We start from the raw sequence: 20452 nt of genomic DNA on the forward strand, positions 1-20452 counted from the left end.
GTGAGAATGAGGGATCCTCATTATTTGGGGGCGAAGTCTCAATAGGAGGGTTTGTTGCTTCAGTGAATTGCAATTGAGACACAATTAGCACACAGTTTGCCTGCAGTCTGTTTGAAGAGTCTCACTGGCTTTAATTTCCCTTCTATGCAAATTCAATAGTTATTTAAGTTTTGTTGGGGTTTACATTTCAAGCACTTTGTTTTGTGAAGACAACCCATATTTTAGAAGAAGCATATACATTTTATTTAAAGCTAAACTACTGGAATTTGATGTTGTGCTGTCGGAGTGTTTTGTAGTTTATTTTCTAGTCCAGAGCATATAAGAGTTTTACACTTTATTTTAGTCTGGCACAGTTCATAACTCAATGGTTTGCCAGAAAGAGACTGTGTGTGCATGTGTGTGTGTGTGTGTGTGTGTGTGTGTGTGTGTGTGTGCGTGACTGAGCAGGTTGTTGTGAATGTGAAAATGAGCTGCTAGAGGAGTGTGAAACTACCTTCTGCCATTTCACTCTCCTTCCTCCCTCTGCCCTCTATTGTTCCATCTTTCATCTTTATAACCTGCATGCCTCCTTTCACTCCTCCCACCGCCCTGACATCATCTTCTCTTTGTCTTCCTTTTCACTCATATTACCCTTCAACCCTTAACATTTCCCAAACCTCTTCCTACTTCCATCCCTTTTCACACGCATTTCATTACTGTATCTCCGCATCTTCCCCTTCATTATCCATTCCTCGTCTTCTAGCATTCATCCTTTTTCTTTTTACCTCTGTTGTCAATGATTCTCCATTACATTTGCCCTTTCTCAGTCACCTTTCTTCCATTGTGCGTTCCTCCTCAATTACCCTACCATCTTTTCGTTCTTTGTTTTTTTTCTTTATTCTACCTACTACACTACTTGAGTCACTACTGCTGTCTGCACCATTGAAGAAATGTCATACACATTACCTTACATGTCACTGCCGAATCCTTGTTTCTAATGAATCATATAGTTTAAGATCTACAGCATGAATAAATGCTGAAGGTTTAAGTATAGTAGCTGAACTTTTGGAAAACAAAGCAGATGCAGCACTGCTTAACATTGTTTTCTATGAGGACTTTATCACACACTTAAGGCATTTCATGCGGATTACCTGCCACACATTGGAATGAAAGCTCACAAGGCTGCCAAACTGGTGACCGCAGTGCTGCGTCTGTTTTTGATGAGGGACAATGGCGTTTCAACATTCGCAAATGTTGAAAGAGAAATCCTGCATTCTGTCTAACCTGCAAAGATACATTTATTTGCGACATTTCAGTACTGGTAGTTAAACAGTGTGCGTGATTTTGCTTTCAACTTCTGATCTACTTGTCCCTCTCCTATGCAACTGTCTTATTAAATAGATTTGTAAGCGTGACACCACTGGATATTTTAAGGAGGCCGCAGGACAATTTCCAACCATGTTCATGGCAACAAAAAAGTGATATTTATCAGGAGACCATGGGACATTTCCAGCCATGTATGTAGCAACCAAATCAGGTATTTTAAACCAAAACGTGATGTTTTCCTAACCCTCACCAAGTGGTTTTTGTGCCTAAACCTAACCAGAGCATAAGCACAGCTTGGTGACCAAAGAGAAATAGAAAATTCAACCGAAAGAAATGTAAAGTTGCAACATTAAGATATGTAAAGTTTTAACTCACCTGTGGTTTTGCAGGAACATACTTAACCAACATTTATTCTGGCGATTAAGGTTGTTGTTTGCATCTGACAGTGGGCCACCAAGAGTAGGCTTAATATCATGTTAATTCTACTACAAGAGAGACTTTTGTCTTTCAGTTAGATTGAAAGAAATGAGTGCATATATTGGTGTCGGCAATCAGCCAAAATGAGTTGGAAAATATCAGATATTGGCAAAAATCCACCATCATGCATCCCTAATGTGGAGGGAGTGTGCAAGAAGAGCAATAATTTGTTCTGGGAGAGTAAGAGAGGGTTGTTTAATGGATTCATAATCCGCCCTTAAAGGAAAACATTATTGGAGACTGAGCTCCTACCTGCAGTTCTTACTATAAGCTGCTCTGCAGCAATGTCATTAAATGCTGCTTCACGGCATTTTTAGCTGAGCTTTATTGTAAACTCAGCAGTTTGCATCAGGTAATTTTCAGAATAAGCAACTTTAGGGGATGTTCAAGTAAGCTTTAGTAGGTCAGTCAGCAGCTGAGTTAGATGCTGCTGATGTTTTCTCTGACACACGTCATAACAGAGCGAGCACATGTACTCACATTTTCACTAGGTTGCCAAACTGACGTTCTCTCTTTCTGTCACTATTCTGCCCACTCATCCTTCTGTCTTCAGCCATGTGACGGATTCCCACATGTGAAGACGCAGGGATCCAAATTGCAGCTGCCACCCACTCATTCGCCTACACACATTCTGTATCGCTGACACTCTCCTCCACCTGTAATGCACACAGAGTGTGAGGGAGAGATGTGGAGGTGGGCTGAGGATCTGAAAATATTATTCTAGCATTACAGCCCACGTGAAGCACCGCTGCTGGTATGATAACAGCCAAAACTCATTATCAGAAGGCTTTAATTGCCAAGTTTCTTTTCAGAGTGTCGGTGCTGTGTGATCAGCTTTGTTCCCAGTGATTGAGTGAGTTGAAACTCTTGGAGAATTCATTTCCAAAACACACAAAGGAACAATCAAATAAATGTTAACAGTTAAATCTCCCACGGACATGAACTGCTGCACATCACCTCAGATTGTGTCTGTGCAGCTGTGGTCAGGGAGAAAATGTAATATAGTCAGACACTCAGACCAGCAGATAAACATTATTGAATTAAAGACCCATATCTCTTCTTGATGAATCGACATCCGGATGTAATTTCTGACCCTGTTGCTATGGACACTGAGAATGACGATGAAAGTATCAAGATGATGAATGAAAACAGAGTCCGTGTGCCTGAGCTTGTGCATGTTTGTGAATGGTTTAAGTGTGTCGTGAGTGTGTGTAGGTATTCAAGGGTCCACTGCACACTGTAGAGTGGAGTGGACTGTAGTTAATATATAGAAACCGTGTTTGGCTTTTAGTGTTTAACTTTATTTATTCTGGGTAGTGTCAGTTAACATGTACACTTCTGTAACAACACTTTGCTCAGAGCAGTCCCACTTGAGCACTGATGGTTAATTGCCTTACTCAAGGGCACCTCAGCGGTGATAATGAGGATGGGACAAGCACTGCTCTTTCCTTCCTCCGGTTCAAATTAACTGTGCAAAGATGCAGGGTTGTTGTTTTGGATTTAAGTAGATGGTATAGGTGTTAATGGAATTGTGTTCATTCCCTGTACTTTTTATACAATAGAGTTAATCCATCCTTTTCTTTGGAAATCCCACCAGGATTTCACACAGTTTTGTATTTCAGAGTCGCGTCACTTGGAATAAAGAGCGTATCTGTTAACATAATTGAACATTTCAACAATGACATTCTGATATAAAACATGAATATTTAGGATGAAAGAACAGAGGCACTGTTTCGCCAACCAATGTCTGAACCAGTGACCTCTTAATCCTCTTAGAGCCGCACAATTAAACTGAATATTATCAAAATCGCATTAGGACCAAGTGCAATATACAAATTGCAAGAGGTGCAATTTTTTTATTCATCGTGATGTGTTTTTGTTTTTGTTCGTGCAGCCTTTAAACGTGCTTTTATCAGACTTTTCCTGATTTTACTTGATTTTTATCGTAATGTGGGTTTTAAAAAAGTGCTCTATAGGTTAAAAAAATAAGTAATGTTATAAATGTAGCCACCATCTTATTAAATATATTAACCACTTGATGAAATGCTGAACAGTTTCTCTGGGAAAAGCCTGTAGATCATCTATAGGATAGTAACTTCGGGATGTAGATGCCTAAAAATAAATATGCTCTACTAAAATAATCTTTAAACTCTTTACTTCCTTGACCTCCTGTTGGGAATCGATGTTCCTTCAAGGCTCTCGAACCTTGACTTTCACAGCTTTAATAATTAATAAAGCTGTAGTAAATAGGTCAGGTTGCTGCCAAGAGTTTTCAATGTACTGTATAAATCAGACTCTATCATGGCCATATGCCGTCAACACTGAGAGTAAGAGCCATGGCACCTTATATGGTGTCTGAGTTGCTCTGTTGGCTAAATGGGTGCTATGTCTGTGACTGTATGTCAGAAAAGACATTAAACAGACAGGTTTATAGTCACGCTTAAGCTGAAGAATGCTTTTAAATCCAACCTTAATGACAAATGCACTTGTAATGTGTACATGAACAGATTTATTCTGTAGTTCTTGTTGAAACCACGCGGCTTTAGAGTAAAAGCATTTACACCTGTCAATCTAAGGATTCTTCAGATGTGTTGTAAGCCTTTCAGCCTATTAACTACAGTACCATTGTGATATGCCAGTTTAATGTTGACATGTACAATGACTTGTAAATATGAGATGTCTCCCTATGTAGGTAAATGTAAAAGCATGTTTTTTATTGTCTTTGAATACAACAAGGAACATGGATATTAATATCATTTTAATATTGAAACATGCAGCAAACATGCAGGAATGAAATCAACGACAATATGACTTAAGAAACATAAATTTGTTTAAATGGACAACATTTTGATCCCTGTTGGATCTTAATCAGGCAAATTTCTCCCAAGGGGGATCAATAAAGGCAATATCAAAAATACAGTTGTGTATAATGAAAAGAAACATTACAACATTTTATAGGATCAAAAAACTGTGCTGTAACCCATAAAGTATAACACCACATACAGATAATGCATCATATTTTTCTGCTAACTGGCTCTGACGTCATCATGCGTTATAGTTGAGACTATAGAAAGCTATCAACAAGAAGAGGAGCCATAAATATATCAAACGTCACAAAAATATGAACCAGTGATTATAGTTTTATGTGTGGTATTTTTACACTCATAAAGTCAAGAATGTAAAAGCTTTGTGCTACAATCTGCACTTTTAAGGGAGGGAAGATTTCTACTCACATCATGATAAATGAAAGCATCAGTTTATATTCATCAGACATTTCTAATATTGTCTTCAGGATATGTAACTACATATAAATATATAAAGGTGATATTCCTATTTAACATTCTATATTAATAAAAAAGTGAATGTCGATTCAGTTTTACTGCGTGATAGATTGAATCATCATCTCATGTGGAGCAGACATGAATAGAGGTGAATACACTTCCTCCTCTCTTCCTCTGCCTCCATCACAACCCCTATTGGGCAGGCGCTCCGTTTCCATGGTTACAGTCCAGTAGGCAGGGTGTGTGTGTGTAGGTGGGTGCGAGAGTGGGGGTGCTAGTGCTCGCATATGTCGTAAGCGTACAGTGTGTGCTTGTGTGTGCAGCTATGCACTGCGAGAACACCGAGGCTGAGAATACTGAGATGCTGGATTCCGGCAGACAGCATCACACACAAAGATGCACATGCACACAGACAGAAGGTGAAGAACAGGATGCTTTGCTGAGCGCCAGGCGGAAAAATAAAATACTTCTCAACATCAAACTAGCTCCCTATGTCCTTATTCAGTCCTTGATCCTACGAACAAAGAGGAGCTGAAGCAGCAGGGTGGAAGGGAAGCCCATCCAAGTACTTTCTGTCCTCTTCGGTTTCGGCGAAGTCGCAGCCAGTATGTTGTGCGTAATGCCAGCGGCGACTCCCAACCAGGCAGCACAGTATGGATGAGTAGGCAAGCAAGCACATTATGTGATGTACTGAACATCTCTCTGGATTGTTGTTAGACTATGATTTAGCCTGATATGTTTTGTTTGGTTTGTGCTTTTAATTAACATGTAAGTTTTTTTAATTTAACAACTGATGAGGGTTAAGGCACTGTAAGAATGCTGCTTTGCCCTCAACCCTGAACACAGGAGCACATTTGTCTAGAGGCCTTTGATCAAATCAAAGACCAAAACATGCTTAAGCTAAATATACCCTATCAGCTGATACAAGACAGGTCAGTAGCCAGTAGATTTCAGGTCAGTAACTGTATGTGTTTCTTCTTTTTCACTGAAAAATTAGTAGTGTGCAGAAATAGTTTGAGAACGCAGTGAATGGTGATTCTGGGAGCTTTGTTTTCAGGGGAAACAGCTCCTGGTAGAGTTACCCGAGGCAAATTGACCCCAGGTGAGGGGCCAGACTAAAAATGGTTCAAAGACACTTTTTCATGTATGGATCGGTGTGTTTGGTCTCATTGGGGAGATTGCAGGTGAGTGCCTGGTGGCTCAGCCTGAAGAAGTAACCCATCCATAAATGGATAATTTCACATAACTGCATGTTGGGAAAATAAATCCTGCTGTAACTACTATATATTTTTCAGTGCAAGAGACAGAACACCTAGAAGCTCCCAGTTCAGTGTTGGAAATAGGTTATACACACAGATTTCCTCACTTGTTTGAATAAGATTATTCTACATTACTTTTTTTTTTTGCAGGGTGAGAAGTTTATGAAGCAGTTTTCCATGAAAAGCTTTCTTTTTAGTTTTTTGCTGGTGAATGTGTAGATTTTAAACCATGTAATGTTATATCTTCTGATCTGGTGTAATGGCTCAGTAAGCCTATTATACTAATAGAGAAAATCTGTTTCATTTTCTCTAAAGAATTCAGAGGAGGGGATTTTCTGACAAATCATTTCTTACTCTTCATATCTTAAAATATTCACCTGGTGTTTCCTTATTACTGAGATTACAAATGTAAGGACTGGTGAGGCTGTAACAGCACTTAATCTGTAATGAATTTATGCTGCTACAGATTTAGTCATGTGCAGAGCTTCACACAGGAATCGCATATCTGAGAATACTGGAAATGAAATAAGCATTGTTATTCATTAAACTATTGGATGCATGCGTTTTAATCGTAGTTTTAGTATTGACAGGTAGAATAAAGTAAACACAACATGTTCATGATTTAAATGAATACTTCCATCAGAGAACAATACATTCACTGCATTAGCTTTTTCATAAAATTATCCATAGAAATGCACCAAAACTAACAATATAGAATACAATCCTCTTGCTTTCTCTCCACATCACCAGATGTTTAGCACAGTCAGTGTGCAGCCAAACAGAGAGCTGTGATCCCGAACTGTTGACTGGTGAAATCTGGCAATGCTCTGCAGATAATCTGCAGCACTGTGCTCTGCTTTGTTCGAGACCCAGTTTTAGGATGCTTGCAAGGAGATCTCATATAGTGTGAAATGGAGACTATGACATAAATAAAAGAGCAAGTTTCTTGGATGAAGACAGTGAATGAGAAAACATAACTTTTTTAGAAACAATGAGGAATGATGTACAACATTTTCTTAAAAATCCAATCTGCAGTCTTACAGGGGTTCAGTAAATACCCATCACATTATGTGAAATGAGTGGTATTTCCATTTAAATTAGAGCAAACACTCTTTAACCACTGTCCACACATGAAACAGTTTCAACTCAGAGGGCCTTTTCAGACATGATGGAAGGATTCAGAGTGCAGGCATATCTCCAGGCTAGGTCAACACTGGCTGGTAGCCATAATGCTGCCCTTAGATAGTGTTCTACGGTTAGCTTTGAGGTTTCCATATAATTGCTAGGTTGGGTTTGGGAGCGTATGGAGGGGGAAGGTATGCTGCTTAAAAGCTCCATTCCCACAACTGATGCCAGACCTCACAGTTGGTATTTTGTGCATCCAAAAGTGTGCAAGGGCATGTGTGCAATTGTGATTGAGAGCATTTCTTTATTTTCGCTCACAATTGGCGAGCTGTTAAAGGAGTTATACCATATCTCCATTTGGAAAGGAAAGACTGCAGAGAAAAAAGACAGAATAGGGAAAATTTTAAATTTCCAAAGCCTTTTTACCAGCTGCGACAGTGTCGGCTGTGTGGGAGAATTTGTTAATGTTCAAAATTGAGTTCTGGCTCATGTGAACAGTTAAGAGAATTGAAGCATTACCTGTGTGAGTGGTGATTAATTAACTGTGATTACTGTTAAATGTTTCAGTTCACTTCAGTTTGAATTTTACCTCTATATTTTTTCTTAATTTTTCAATTTAGTTGTAACTTTGATGGATTTAAACTTCAGGTTATAGCTGGCAAGCTGGCGAAGATGTCATCTTCAAAAAGCTAGTGAAAAATAGCAAGTGCATAAAATAAAGTTGATGTGTTGTTTTTTTTTTGTCATTGCATTTCAGAATTAGCTGTTTGTATGTTCATTAAACTCTACTGCAATTTAAGCCTTCATTCTCATGGAGTGACCTCGATCTCTCTGGACTGTCCTGATAAAATAAAGGTTGAATTAAAAAAGATAATGTTGATTGAGCAGTTCTGTGTGGAGCTGCAAAGATTGGTTGATTGGTTGAAAGAAAATTAGTTGCCAAATCTTTGATAGTCGATTAATTGTTTACCATTTTTCAAGCAAAACTTTAAAACCATTGCTGGTCCAAGCTTCTTGGAAGTAAGGATTCACTGTCTTGGGGTTTTGGACTGTTTTCCAAAAAGCAAGAAGTAATTTAATGATGTCACTTTGGGCTCGAAAATGATTAATTGTCACAATATTTGGCAGATTAATTTATAACTAAAATACTGTAATCATTTGTTGCATCCCTAGTTTTGTATTGGCTATTAGATACAGTGGTTATCTTTTTTTTATGTTGCCATGTATCAAGCTTAATCCATCTGACAACCAGTGGAGATAAAGCAAACTATGAAAAGATCAGCTCTTAACACTTTGTTGCATGTTATCATCCCTTTAGTACATAATATCCCCAGTATATAATGAACTGTATATTCATATGAAAAAGCACAGGTACTGCTTTTTCCTTTAACTCTGTGGTGACCTTCAGAAGAGACCAGAGAGAGAGGCACAGCTGAGAGCTTTTCCATGTCCAGTTGAGTTGGCTGAAAATACCTGAAGTAAGACAGAGTCAATTTTTAGACATACACCCCAGCGTGGAGCCTTTGGGACTGGACAGGAGAGCTGTAATGCTAAAAGCAGACTGCACTTCAATATTACATCACCCCTGAGTTAATGTTGAATCACTGTATGTGTTTCCTGACTCCTGAGGAGGTCCAGGAGACTAAAGTGCAGAAGTTTGGTTATTTGTGTTTGTTCAGGTCCTTTTCTGCTCCTATTTTTTTCTGATGGAACTTTCTTAAGAAACTTTGAAGATTGCCATAAAAACTCAATGAAGCCTTGCTCTCCAATAAAAACAACCCGGACTGATCATTAACCATGACCCTGTGAAGCCCCTTAAAGCTTTTTGCCATAAGTTGTGGTAAAGACATTACTGTACTGTAGCCATTACCTCAATTCAGATCATTTTGAAATGGAATAAAGCCAGTGTGTTGATTCTAATGATTTTACAGAAGTATTTTTTTCCGACATCCTTTATGGTGAGGTAGTGATGTATTGAGCTTCTCCCGCTACCTGGTTCAGGCCACAGCAAGCAGCTCAGAGCTCTGACAATAGAGGGTTTAGTTGATTTACAACTGACACACAACACTGAGGTGAAATACATCACACACTATCTTTTGTAGGTTGCTGTGATTTGTTTTTTCCCTTGCCTTTTGTGCAATGTTAAATCAGGCTTCTACGGTGGATTTTCAAAATCAAATCAAATCAAATCAAATTTTATTTGTATAGCCCAAATTCACAAATCACAGTTTGCCTCAGAGGGCTTTACAATCTGTACGGAGACGACACCCTCTGTCCTTCGACCCTCGATTCGAGTGAGGAAAAACTTGCCCCAAAAAAAAAAGGCCCTTTTAACAGGGAAAAAAAAAAATGCGGAAGAAACCTCAGGGAGAGCCACAGAGGAGGGATCCCTCTCCCAGGACGGACAGACGTGCAATAGATGTCGCATGTACAGAGCAGATCAACGAGATCACAATGTATTCAATTATAAGCGATGGTTGACAGGAGTGAAAGTACACAAAGATGTATTACAGCAATAATGATTAAATGCACATGGAAATGTGATTACTAGTGATAACAGTGGTAGTGATCAATGGTAAGGATGGTATGTAGCAATGCAGTACGATAATAGTAGTGGAACGTATGTAACAGAGATGTGACTAATATTAGCGACAGTAGTGATGGGTGTCAGGCAGGGTCATGGCAGTAGGTGCATCCACGATCAGGCAGGGCCATAGCAGTAGGCGCATCCACGATCAGGCAGGGCCATAGCAGTGGGCGCATCCACGATCAGGCAGGGCCATAGCAGTGGGCGCATCCACGATCCACGACCCGGGTGCGGCCAGGATCCAAGGGAGCCTGTAGGACTAGAAAGCACAAGGACTCCGGGGAAGAAGTAAGTCAGTGACATGCAGAGATGGGGCATGTATACAGGCATAATGTATACAGATGGAGAGGAGAGGAGAGGGGAGGAGAGGGGAGGAGAGAGAAGCTCAGTGTGTCATTGTCCCCCGGACTAGGCCTATAGCAGCATAACAAAGAGCTCGTCCAGGACAGGCCTGGGCCTGTCCTGGACCAGCCCTAACTATAAGCTCTATCGAAGAGGAAGGTCTTAAGTCTACTCTTAAAGGTAGAGAGGGTGTCCGCCTCCCGGACCAAAACAGGAAGATGGTTCCACAGAAGAGGAGCTTGATAACTGAAGGCTCTGGCTCCCATTCTACTGTTGGAGACTTTAGGAACTACAAGTAATCCTGCGTTCTGGGAGCGATTTTCATCTCTCCTCTTTCACCAAGAAGCCGTATTAAAGATGAACAGTGTTTGCCTATCTCCCAGGGTGGAAATACAGAGAGCCAGCAATGCAGCGGTACAATAAAAACAGGATATTGACCGTGAAGCAGCATCGTCCTACCTCATGAGAAATCAAAACGAGATTTATGGATGTAATCAGCTTAGATGAGAAAGCAAAAAAATGCTTGTGTGTGTGTTTGTCTTCGTGTCTACAGAATCGTCTATGACTGGATGAATGTGTGCAATTCATTTATCAAAGGGTGATTAAAATAGCTAAACATTAGTATAGTTTTCATAGCATATGATAAACGCTTGAAGGAAGCAGGAAACAAAAGGTTAGAATAAAATTATAATCACAAGGTCTCCATTTTGAATCCTGAAAATAAACATCAAAAGGAGTGAATTAGCAATACTTCCCCCTCTTGCAGCTGTCCAGATACCCCCAAGAAAGGTATCTGATCCCTGAACGCTCCGCTGGAGCTGCTCAGCGGCCAGCAGTGGAAGACAGAAGTTGCACTGGGCAGCTCCAGGGTATGGATATGTGCAACTGAATATAGAGTACAGTGATGCTGAAGGAAAGCATATGTGCTCAGCAAAACCTAAAGGTTAGAAAACATGATGTCATGGTGAAAACGGCCGAGCCAACGACAGGCAGGTCTGCTCTAATGAGAAAAGCTAAACCTTTCTGCCAGTGAAGAATTAACCTCTGTCCTGCTTGCCATTTTTCCTCCCTCCTCTGTTCTACTCAGTTTCTCCATCTAATTACCATTCTGCATCTGTCCAGTTACTGAAGCCTTTCTTCTTCCTTCTAGCTTTCATCTGACATTTACACATGATCAGCTGATCCTTCACTGACTGTCCAATCCTGTCTGCATTATACAGTGCAGCAGCTCTCACTCAGAGCAACACACTATTTACTATTTATATATGCTTTTAGAGCAGTGCAGAGGACCTTTAAAGAGGCATTTTTTACATTTACTTGAGTATAATGAGACAGTTACATCTATTATGATGCAACAAGGAAACATAGGTCTATTATAGGGTCAGCTGATAAACTGATAACTTTGTTAAACTGATAACTTTGTTATCAGTTTATTGATGGACAAATGCTTGATTTGCATAGCACCACTTCTATTATAGATCATATTAATGATGAGTTTTAGTATCCCAAGCATTTTAAGCCTTCAGACATTCCATCCTGCCATAAAGTCAGAGGTTGAAATGCTATTTAATGTCAGGTTTTGTAAATTTGTGGACTGGACACGCAGCAATGTCAGCCTTCAGAAAACTGTGTCTACAGCAAGCCATCCCTTTGAGTACAAGTAAACAACTTGAGTACAGCTTAAGCACTTCTCTTTTCTCATCTCAAGAGTCAAACTCATGAAACCCTAAGTATGATCCATGGATGCCTTTTGAGTTCTTCAACACTGTGAGGCTTCTGTGAGGCTGCAAACAGGAAAATCGATGTTTAATTATCACAATTGAAATGTTGACTGATGTTGGCAAACTTCTTGCCCCCTAATGTCAACCAGATAAAGATACGAAACTTTTGGTTGAAATCTAAGAGTTTGAACAAATGCTAGTAATACTTGCTTACTTCATAAATGATGCTCTAAATGTAGCGTTTTCCGGGATTTCTTGTAATTAAATGTAAACATAATTAGTTGTGTAGTGACTTACCTGACTCCTTTCATCTGCATCACTCTTTGTTGTCTTTGCTCCTTTTCCTCAGCTTTCATCGAATTTATCACTTTTTTCTTGAAATGGTAGCTTCTGTACAAACAGAACAAAACTTTGGGTTTCGGACTTAAAATATTGGCCAAAAAAAAAAGATTAATTACAATTTATCCAAGCAGTTGCTATTTTCTGCCATCTTTTAGTTTCAGGTACTGAAAAAAGTTGCTTTCTCACATTATGAAGTATGCATGATCCCAGTGGCAAAACACCACAATCCTAGAATGCACGTGTGGCTTCTTCCTCCAACACAATGACTTGTTGTCATTCAATAGGATCAGAGAGTGTGGGTCTGGGGTTTAGTAAACAAGATTAGTTCTCCTTGTTCTCATTTCATCTCATCAGACCTCAGCAGATACAAATCAATATCCTCAAATTGCTCAGCAGGGAGGAGGAAACAGGAGAGAAATGAGGCCTTTGAGGAATGACGCTGGTCCCTTGGCCTTTTCAAAATTGGTGTCGCCTGGAGCTGATCATTTGTTGTGGGGATACAGAGCAGATTTGTAATTGTGCTCTGCAAACTGATAACAGGATGTGTATGTGTGTGCATTTGGATGTTTGTGTGTCTTTGAGATAATGTTTTACAGTGTTTGGACAGGCTAAATGAAGGCCAATAGGAAACATCTTGGCAGTATATTATTAAATGGGATTGGTTTGCTGCAGGGTTACCGGATCAGAGATAGTGGAAATTAAGCATTCAGCTAATGAAATGTCACACTGTGAATTTAGTTCAGAGCTTTAAATGCACTTTGCAGCTAACGTGAGTGAGTGAACAACATAGCTCTTCAACTTCACTTGAAACCTCCAAGTGATGTTGGTAATGCTTTATTCTCTGCCTCTAGTGCACTGCATCAAAGTGGATCTTCAAGGGGCCACTTTAACTTCGCTTTAACTTTGATTAATTGGGTTAGCTCATGGAAAAGCTGCCGTCAAGTGTAAATATTTGGTGGTTTGATTCCTGGGTTGTGTGTGGTGGATACACAAGACAGTGCAGACTAATAGAGCGAGGAGCCAAGAACTAAAATACATACATTATAGGATTTGCACAAGCCTCACCCCTATCAACATTGTGCCACAAAGACAATGTTATTGCACGTTAAGATTTCCACATTTGGCTTGTATAACTACCCATATTTCAAATTAGATAATCAATTACATGTCAGTACTGTGTCTTGCTTCTTATATGCTCATCTACATGTAATATATAAACATGCATGAGTATGATATGAGTTAATAGGACTGTTTTCTGACTGGAGATTTGAGCGGCTCTGCTCTTCTGTAGTGGTCTGTTTTGAACAAGAGGAATAATGTTCTTATGCAAATTCTAAAAAACGCTGCGCTGCTTTGAACTGAATCTGTTTCATGATGTAACATAGCTAGTTAGCATGAGCTAATTGGGTATCACTCTCAAAAGCAAACTTACTAACTACCGTCACAGATTTATATCTGCAAGCAAAAGCTCATCAGTTATATTTCATATTACTGAAATATATTATATTACTCAGCACTAAGCAAGTCTAGTTAAAACCTGTCTCAGGCGTCATAGTCATAGTTTGTACAATCTCCCAAAACCACAACCTCCTCCCTGGGACTTTCTGCTGTAGTATGAGAGCTTAGCAAACCTTTGGCATTGATTGTACTCAAAGGTTGTTCTACCTCTAAATACAAAGTAAAAAATACTGTTTGTAAACACTATATGGCCTTGAGTGGTCTTATATTCTTCACTGTAACAGACACAAATGGAAATGATTCTCATGATTAAATTGTCTGTAAATTCCTTGTTACTTCTCTTTTTATTAGAATACTTTATTTTTTGTTCGACTTATTTGTTTCACAGACCACCCGTCTGCCCCATATTGTAGAACAGACTCTTCTCTGTAATGTGTATTTTATAATATTTATGAGAATAGAGTGATGCTGGGGAAGTGAGCTGTGACAACATTCAGATTATTTTACTCTGACCTTTGGGGAACACACCAACTCGTCTGACTTGTCTCATACCTGTAACACTCATAAATCATGAAGTAGTTTTTGTTTTTGCTTTGCTGATACTATTTTAAGATTGGCTCGCTACAAAAGCCACTGTAAGATGCAGCTGGTGTCCTTTGAATTTTGTTGTTATGGATAGTTTGAATGGGTGCAAAAATAAAGCATGTCTTTATGTAAAAACCCTAGTCATCAGCATATAGAGAGATGACACTTTAGCACTTAAGAGTTGAAACTTTTTGAGTTGAATCACAAGTTACTAAAGTTGCTGTCGTGATCAGAATTTGCCTACAGCATAGCTAATAAGACGTAGTCCTTGCTTTTTGTTGGAAACCAGACCAATGACATGACTAGTAACGATTGAAGGGAATGTATGGTATGACAAGAAACATTGTGGATAACGATTAAGGAAGGTATGAAAAGTTTCCTTCTTAAAATACATATCCACCATTTCTGTAAGTGGTGTGGAATAAATCCTCCTACACTCACTGCTACATTAGCTTTGTATGCTTCATAGTGAAGCTTAGAGTTTCAGATGTACAGCAGCTTAGTGTTGTCCAATCATATAAATCACTGCCCTTGCAATGCCTCAGTCCCCACTCACCTTCAGTATCATGCTAATGTGGAGACTCTAAAAGTTGGTACAACTTTACTGATGAAATAAGACCATTTTCCAGTTCTGCCCCCCGTCCGCATTTAAGGAGACAATTTCACCTGTTTTGCAGTCCAAGACAAGTCTTTGGCTTTCAATAACATGAAGAAAATGATATTTCTTATGCATATGTGTTATTTTGATTCTATTCAAGCAGATTTTCTACCAGAGTTAAGTCATTGTATTGGTAGATGCAGTGCCCATCAAAAGAAAAGTAATCTGAAACTATTCATTACTTTTTCAAACAAAAATGTCAAACATTTGCTTATTCCAGCATTAAATGTAAGGATCTGTGCTTTTCTGTAAATGAAGAATCTTTGGGGGTTGGACAAGAGAAGCGATATCAATTTGGGCTCGGGGGGAATTGTGATGAACATTTTATTGAGTAGACTAAACAATTGATTGGCAGAATAATGGATAACAAAATCGATCGTTAGCTGCAGCCCTACTTCTAAAAAAACATTTTACTCTTGGCCATAGTGTGACTATTGTGTTCTGGTTTGACCTTTGTAGATAGTGATACAGGCTTCTGTTGGTACACTAATGGCAATTACGGAGAGCATTGACTTAAATCCCTCAAATATACAATACTATCTGCAGGAAACAACATCAGTGTGCTTGTATCAACTGTTACCTCAAAGCTACTCATTTTCACCCTCTTAATCTTTTTTTTTGTAATGTTTCCTCTTGCAGAGCGCTCACCTGGCGATGATCGACACTCTGATGGTGGCGTACACAGTGGAGACGGTCACTGCAGAGAAGGTGATGGCCTGCATTCGCCAGTATTTAGCCTGCAACCCTGAGGAAACACCTTACGACACAGAGGATGCAGTGACTACCTGGATCAACAAGGTGAGTTGTTGTATACATTGTGATCTCGTTGATCTGCTCTGTACATGCGACATCTATTGCACGTCTGTCCGTCCTGGGAGAGGGATCCCTCCTCTGTGGCTCTTCCTGAGGTTTCTTCCGCATTTTTTTTTTTTCAGGGCTTTTTTTTGGGGCAAGTTTTTCCTCACTCGAATCGAGGGTCGAAGGACAGAGGGTGTCGTCTCTGTACAGATTGTAAAGCCCTCTGAGGCAAACTGTGATTTGTGAATTTGGGCTATACAAATAAAATTTGATTTGATTTGATTTGAGTAATGTGAGCGTCTGTGTATATTGTTTTGTTTTAGTTTTTTCCACAAAAACAATTTAAATCAGCTTGTATTCCACCAGCCTTTGAAACTTGAAGTTGATATTTTTTAAATTAGATGCCAACTTATATTTCTTACTTCTGTACATATTATTTAAAATGACAGATACACTGTAACTACAAGGACAGATCAAAACCTGCTGGACATTAGGTTTGTACCATATCATGAACTATAAGTAAGTTAATCACCTTGTTCAGTATCTGTCCAAGCAGCAGGCTGGTGCTCATACTGCACACAAGTTACCACAGATATCCTGGCTCAGGGGCGTTTCACCAAAGTTGATCTCATAGACGTTGAGCCCTGAGATTCCACAGTACACAGTGGGGTTATTCCAGTCAAAATTACTGACCTAAATACCACCAAATCGGTTTCATGTACACCACTTTGTCGTCATGCCCTGGGGTTGCACCATATGACGTCTACAGGTGAACTCACAGCACACGAGAAAATATCCTCCGGGGTGTAATTAAGTTGGGATTGTCTTTCACTGCCTTTATAACCTTTTAACTGAATACTGTGTGTGCAGGAGAAATTCAGGACACAAGAAAAATGAGAATATTGTGAAGCCACATGAAATGTTTGGGCTTTTTTCCTCTGATAATGGGGCAATTTAACATTATCCACATGTCACATGCAGTACAGTATCACATGTACAGTACCAGGTGGTTGTTCTCATCAGCTATGACACTATGTGAGCTATGTCAGCTCTTCATGGCTCATGGCCCTCCTCTCCAAACTCTGCAGTTAAAACACACAAACATGTTTCAACTGACAAAGGTTTTTAAGAATGGTACTGATTATTTTATTTAAAGGCTGCTGTTAAGCAAAAACATGTTATACATTTTAATGATTAAAACTATTGAAAAAAAAACAATATTGAAAAGCAATGTGAACATTCAAAAGGAGGCTGTGCATGACTCAAATGCAACTACAAGAATACAGCACTGTGTACTGTCATTAAAAAGAAAAAATAAACTTTTTAAAAACAATCCTTTCAATCCCACAGGTGATGAATATTGTCTGTGTGGTCTATCACATTAATGTACAAAAAACACTGGTATATGCACAATCTAATATTTAATATTTGGGCTTTCGTCCAATAATCTATAGGAGCTACAAGGAAACAATTGCACACTGTTTAAAAACATTCCATAAATTGTTGTACTACAGTGCATATTATACATAATGTGGCCAAATACCTTCATGCACTGTGTAAATCAGCCTTTTGGTGGTTGCAGATGGTTCTGGCTCCTCCATACAGTGCTACAGTCTATTTACATTCTTCTAGGAACAGTGGACTGCTGCCAACTCTGAGCTTCACACACACACTCACACACAATCACAATAGTTAACAGGTTTGGTCGTGGAGTCCTACTGGTCGGACATATGGCTCTCTGTTGGTGTCCCTTTGTGTTCCAAAGGTCCAAAATTCACCAGCTTAACAGCTGAACCTGCTTTAACTTGATCCATATGAACTCTGAACAGGATTGAATGAGATTAGATTTTCTTCTCGACTTTACTTCAGCCTGAAAAATAATTGTGTGGTTGCAGTGCAGCGATAAATATTGTATAATATATAACCAAATTAAATTAAATGCTTCCACTGTGGAACTCTCAATATTAACTTTTAACACAATAGACTATGGAGCCTCATTTAAACTAACAAAACAAATCTGATTTTGAATGTGAGGCTTATCTCAGAGAGCAATATGAGCTGCAGATGAAGTATTCATCATTGTCTGTTCCCTCTATTGAATTTCTGCCAATTGGTGCTGCTGCCAGGCCAACTCAGTGAAATAAAACCCTGTTTGTCCTCTCTCTTTCAGGTAAATGAGTATCTGAAAGACATTGTGCTTCAGGAGCAGAGGAAGAAGGAGACACAGAGCGCAGAGTCTGCTGGGAGTCCTCGGGTGGGCGTTTTTCCTTTTCCTTTCCTTTTTTCCCTCAGCTAACTCAACACTAACTTTACATGAATTTACAGTACAGATATCACCAGTTTGATGGACAGTTTCAAACAAGCTAAGTGTAAATCCTCAACCCCAGTAAATGGATTTACTCCAACACTCATTTTGACGGACAGATATTTGCCCCCGACCTCTGTCACTTTAATATCCGGGTCCAGTTTCCTCAACAGATCTTAAGCCCTTTAAATCATTGAAGAAAGTCTGACTCACATATGTCTGAGCTTTAGATCAGTCTGTACTTATTAAATGAGAAAGAGAGCTACATCTTTAACATCATAACAAGTTTTACTACCCTCAGTACTGTAACAAGCTTCATTCACTTCACTTGTGCCATAACGAACAGTTCAGTGTTCACTGGTCTAATTAGAGCAGCAGTCATTTAGTGTTCAGGGTGCTGCCCGCGGTCCATATCTGTTACATAACTGACTCTAGTACCAGCAGGGATTTCTGATGTTGTAAGACAGGCTGATGTGGCCTGTGTGTTTGTGGGGGGTCTGTTTATCTGTGTGTTTATTATGTATTTGAGTAACTGGAGTCATCTGTGTTTGGATTCTGTAGTTTGACACTACATTTGCAATAATGGTTTGCAATAGATCATGATTCACTGAATAATGCATTCACTCACTGGTGGAAATAAATCGATTTAAATCTCACATTAAAGCTATTTGTTGCCACTTATACATTTCACAGTCAGCTCCATGTAATTTGTGTCTGTGTGAGTGCATACGGGCTGTGAGCTGCTGAGAAAAACGTGGCGTGTGATGCATGTTTTGGATATTTAGTAAGATAGTAATATGACACAGGTACCATGTTTTCTGTGTAATGATCTTTTCTGTATATTTGTTATACATTCAGTAATTTCTTGTTCTGACATCTGTTTACTTACAAATACAGACTGATTAGATAGAAAGACTGACTTTTCCATGAAGATTAAAATATGAATTATAGATTCAAAGATTGATAAACTGGATAATATATTAGTTGGAGTAATGAACATGGCTGTTGGTTTGTCTCAGTGTTTACCAAAGCCGTGGATGATGTCCTTAAATCACTTGTTTAGTCTACAACCCAAAGATATTTAGTTCACAGTGATAGAGGAGTGAAGACACCAGGAAATTTTCACATTTAAGATGCTGGAATCGATGAATTATTACTTTTCATGCCTCTGCGCCAGCAATAGCTGTGGCAGGAGGCATTGTGCTTTCAGGTTGTTGCGATATCTCAAGAACTGACACAAGGATGAACTGGGGCACCTATTAGCTCAGTTGGTAGAATGGGCATCCCATGTGCAGAGGCCTTGTCCTCGCTGCAGCGGCCCGGGGTTCGAGTCCGACCCGTGGCCCTTTGCTGCATGTCACCCCCCCATCTCTCATCCTGTTTCCTGTCATCTCTGAGCTGTCCTATCAATAAACCAATAAAAGGCCAAAAAAATACTGTCAATTTTAGTTGAAGCTTTAGCTTTTTGGTCAAAGATGACGTCACACTCATGTCTCCACCTACATCCTCATCCTTCACGCTTTGACGCTGTTTCATTTATGATGCAGCAGCAGCAGTTTTCCAGGAAGAAAAGTGACCTCTGACTGGTTTTTGAATTATACAAGTTTCAGTCACCCATGAAAGTCATGAACCCCCTCAACACATGTTAGATAATGATGAGAAACTTCAGCTCACGCTCATCTGCAGCAGTAATTCAGTCTTCACTCTCTTTTCTCATTAATTTCTTTTTTCTGCATTTTAATGTTGTCCTGCCCTAAAGCCTCTACTCCACTCCTCCACTCCTCCACTCCGGAAACTTCATTCAATTAGACTTGTCCTCGACCATTCTCCTGGGTCATGCCTCTACTATCACGGGCTACACACTGTGACTCAACACCCTCAGTGATGCTGCTTTGTAGAAAGGTTTAGAGAGTTGGAGACAGTGTACCTAAGGGAAAATATTGCAACCCTGCCCCATGTGTTTTAGCCTGTGGAGAGTTGAAATGGAGCACTGCAGTGTTTATGTGTGTGTGGTCCCCGTCCCAGTCCCAGGGCTGTGCAGACTTCCACTGGGTTTGATGCTGATCTGACCAGTCACTGTGCAGACACAGCACTGCCATAGCTATCCCTCCTGAACACACAAGCTTTTAACTGGTGAGGTTGCATCCAAATAAGTGACATCATTTCATCATTAGATTTATTTATGCTTGTTGAAGAAGAAAACTCTCTC

At 39.5% G+C, this 20452-nt stretch overlaps 1 protein-coding gene across 3 annotated transcripts in view; it reads left to right on the top strand.

Annotated features, from left to right (window-relative positions):
• Positions 1 to 20452, top strand: part of camsap2a (calmodulin regulated spectrin-associated protein family, member 2a) — a 55588-nt gene that overhangs the window by 8287 nt on the left and 26849 nt on the right. For all 3 annotated transcript variants that reach the window (XM_084356042.1, XM_084356043.1, XM_084356044.1), the window contains exons 3-4: positions 15780 to 15938; positions 18109 to 18192. In XM_084356042.1, coding sequence (XP_084212168.1) covers positions 15780 to 15938; positions 18109 to 18192 — 243 coding nt within the window. The remainder of the gene's footprint in view (positions 1 to 15779; positions 15939 to 18108; positions 18193 to 20452) is intronic.

This window comes from Pagrus pagrus (assembly GCF_965226575.1).
Source record: "Pagrus pagrus genome assembly, chromosome: 6".
NCBI classification, from domain to species: Eukaryota; Metazoa; Chordata; class Actinopteri; order Spariformes; family Sparidae; genus Pagrus; species Pagrus pagrus.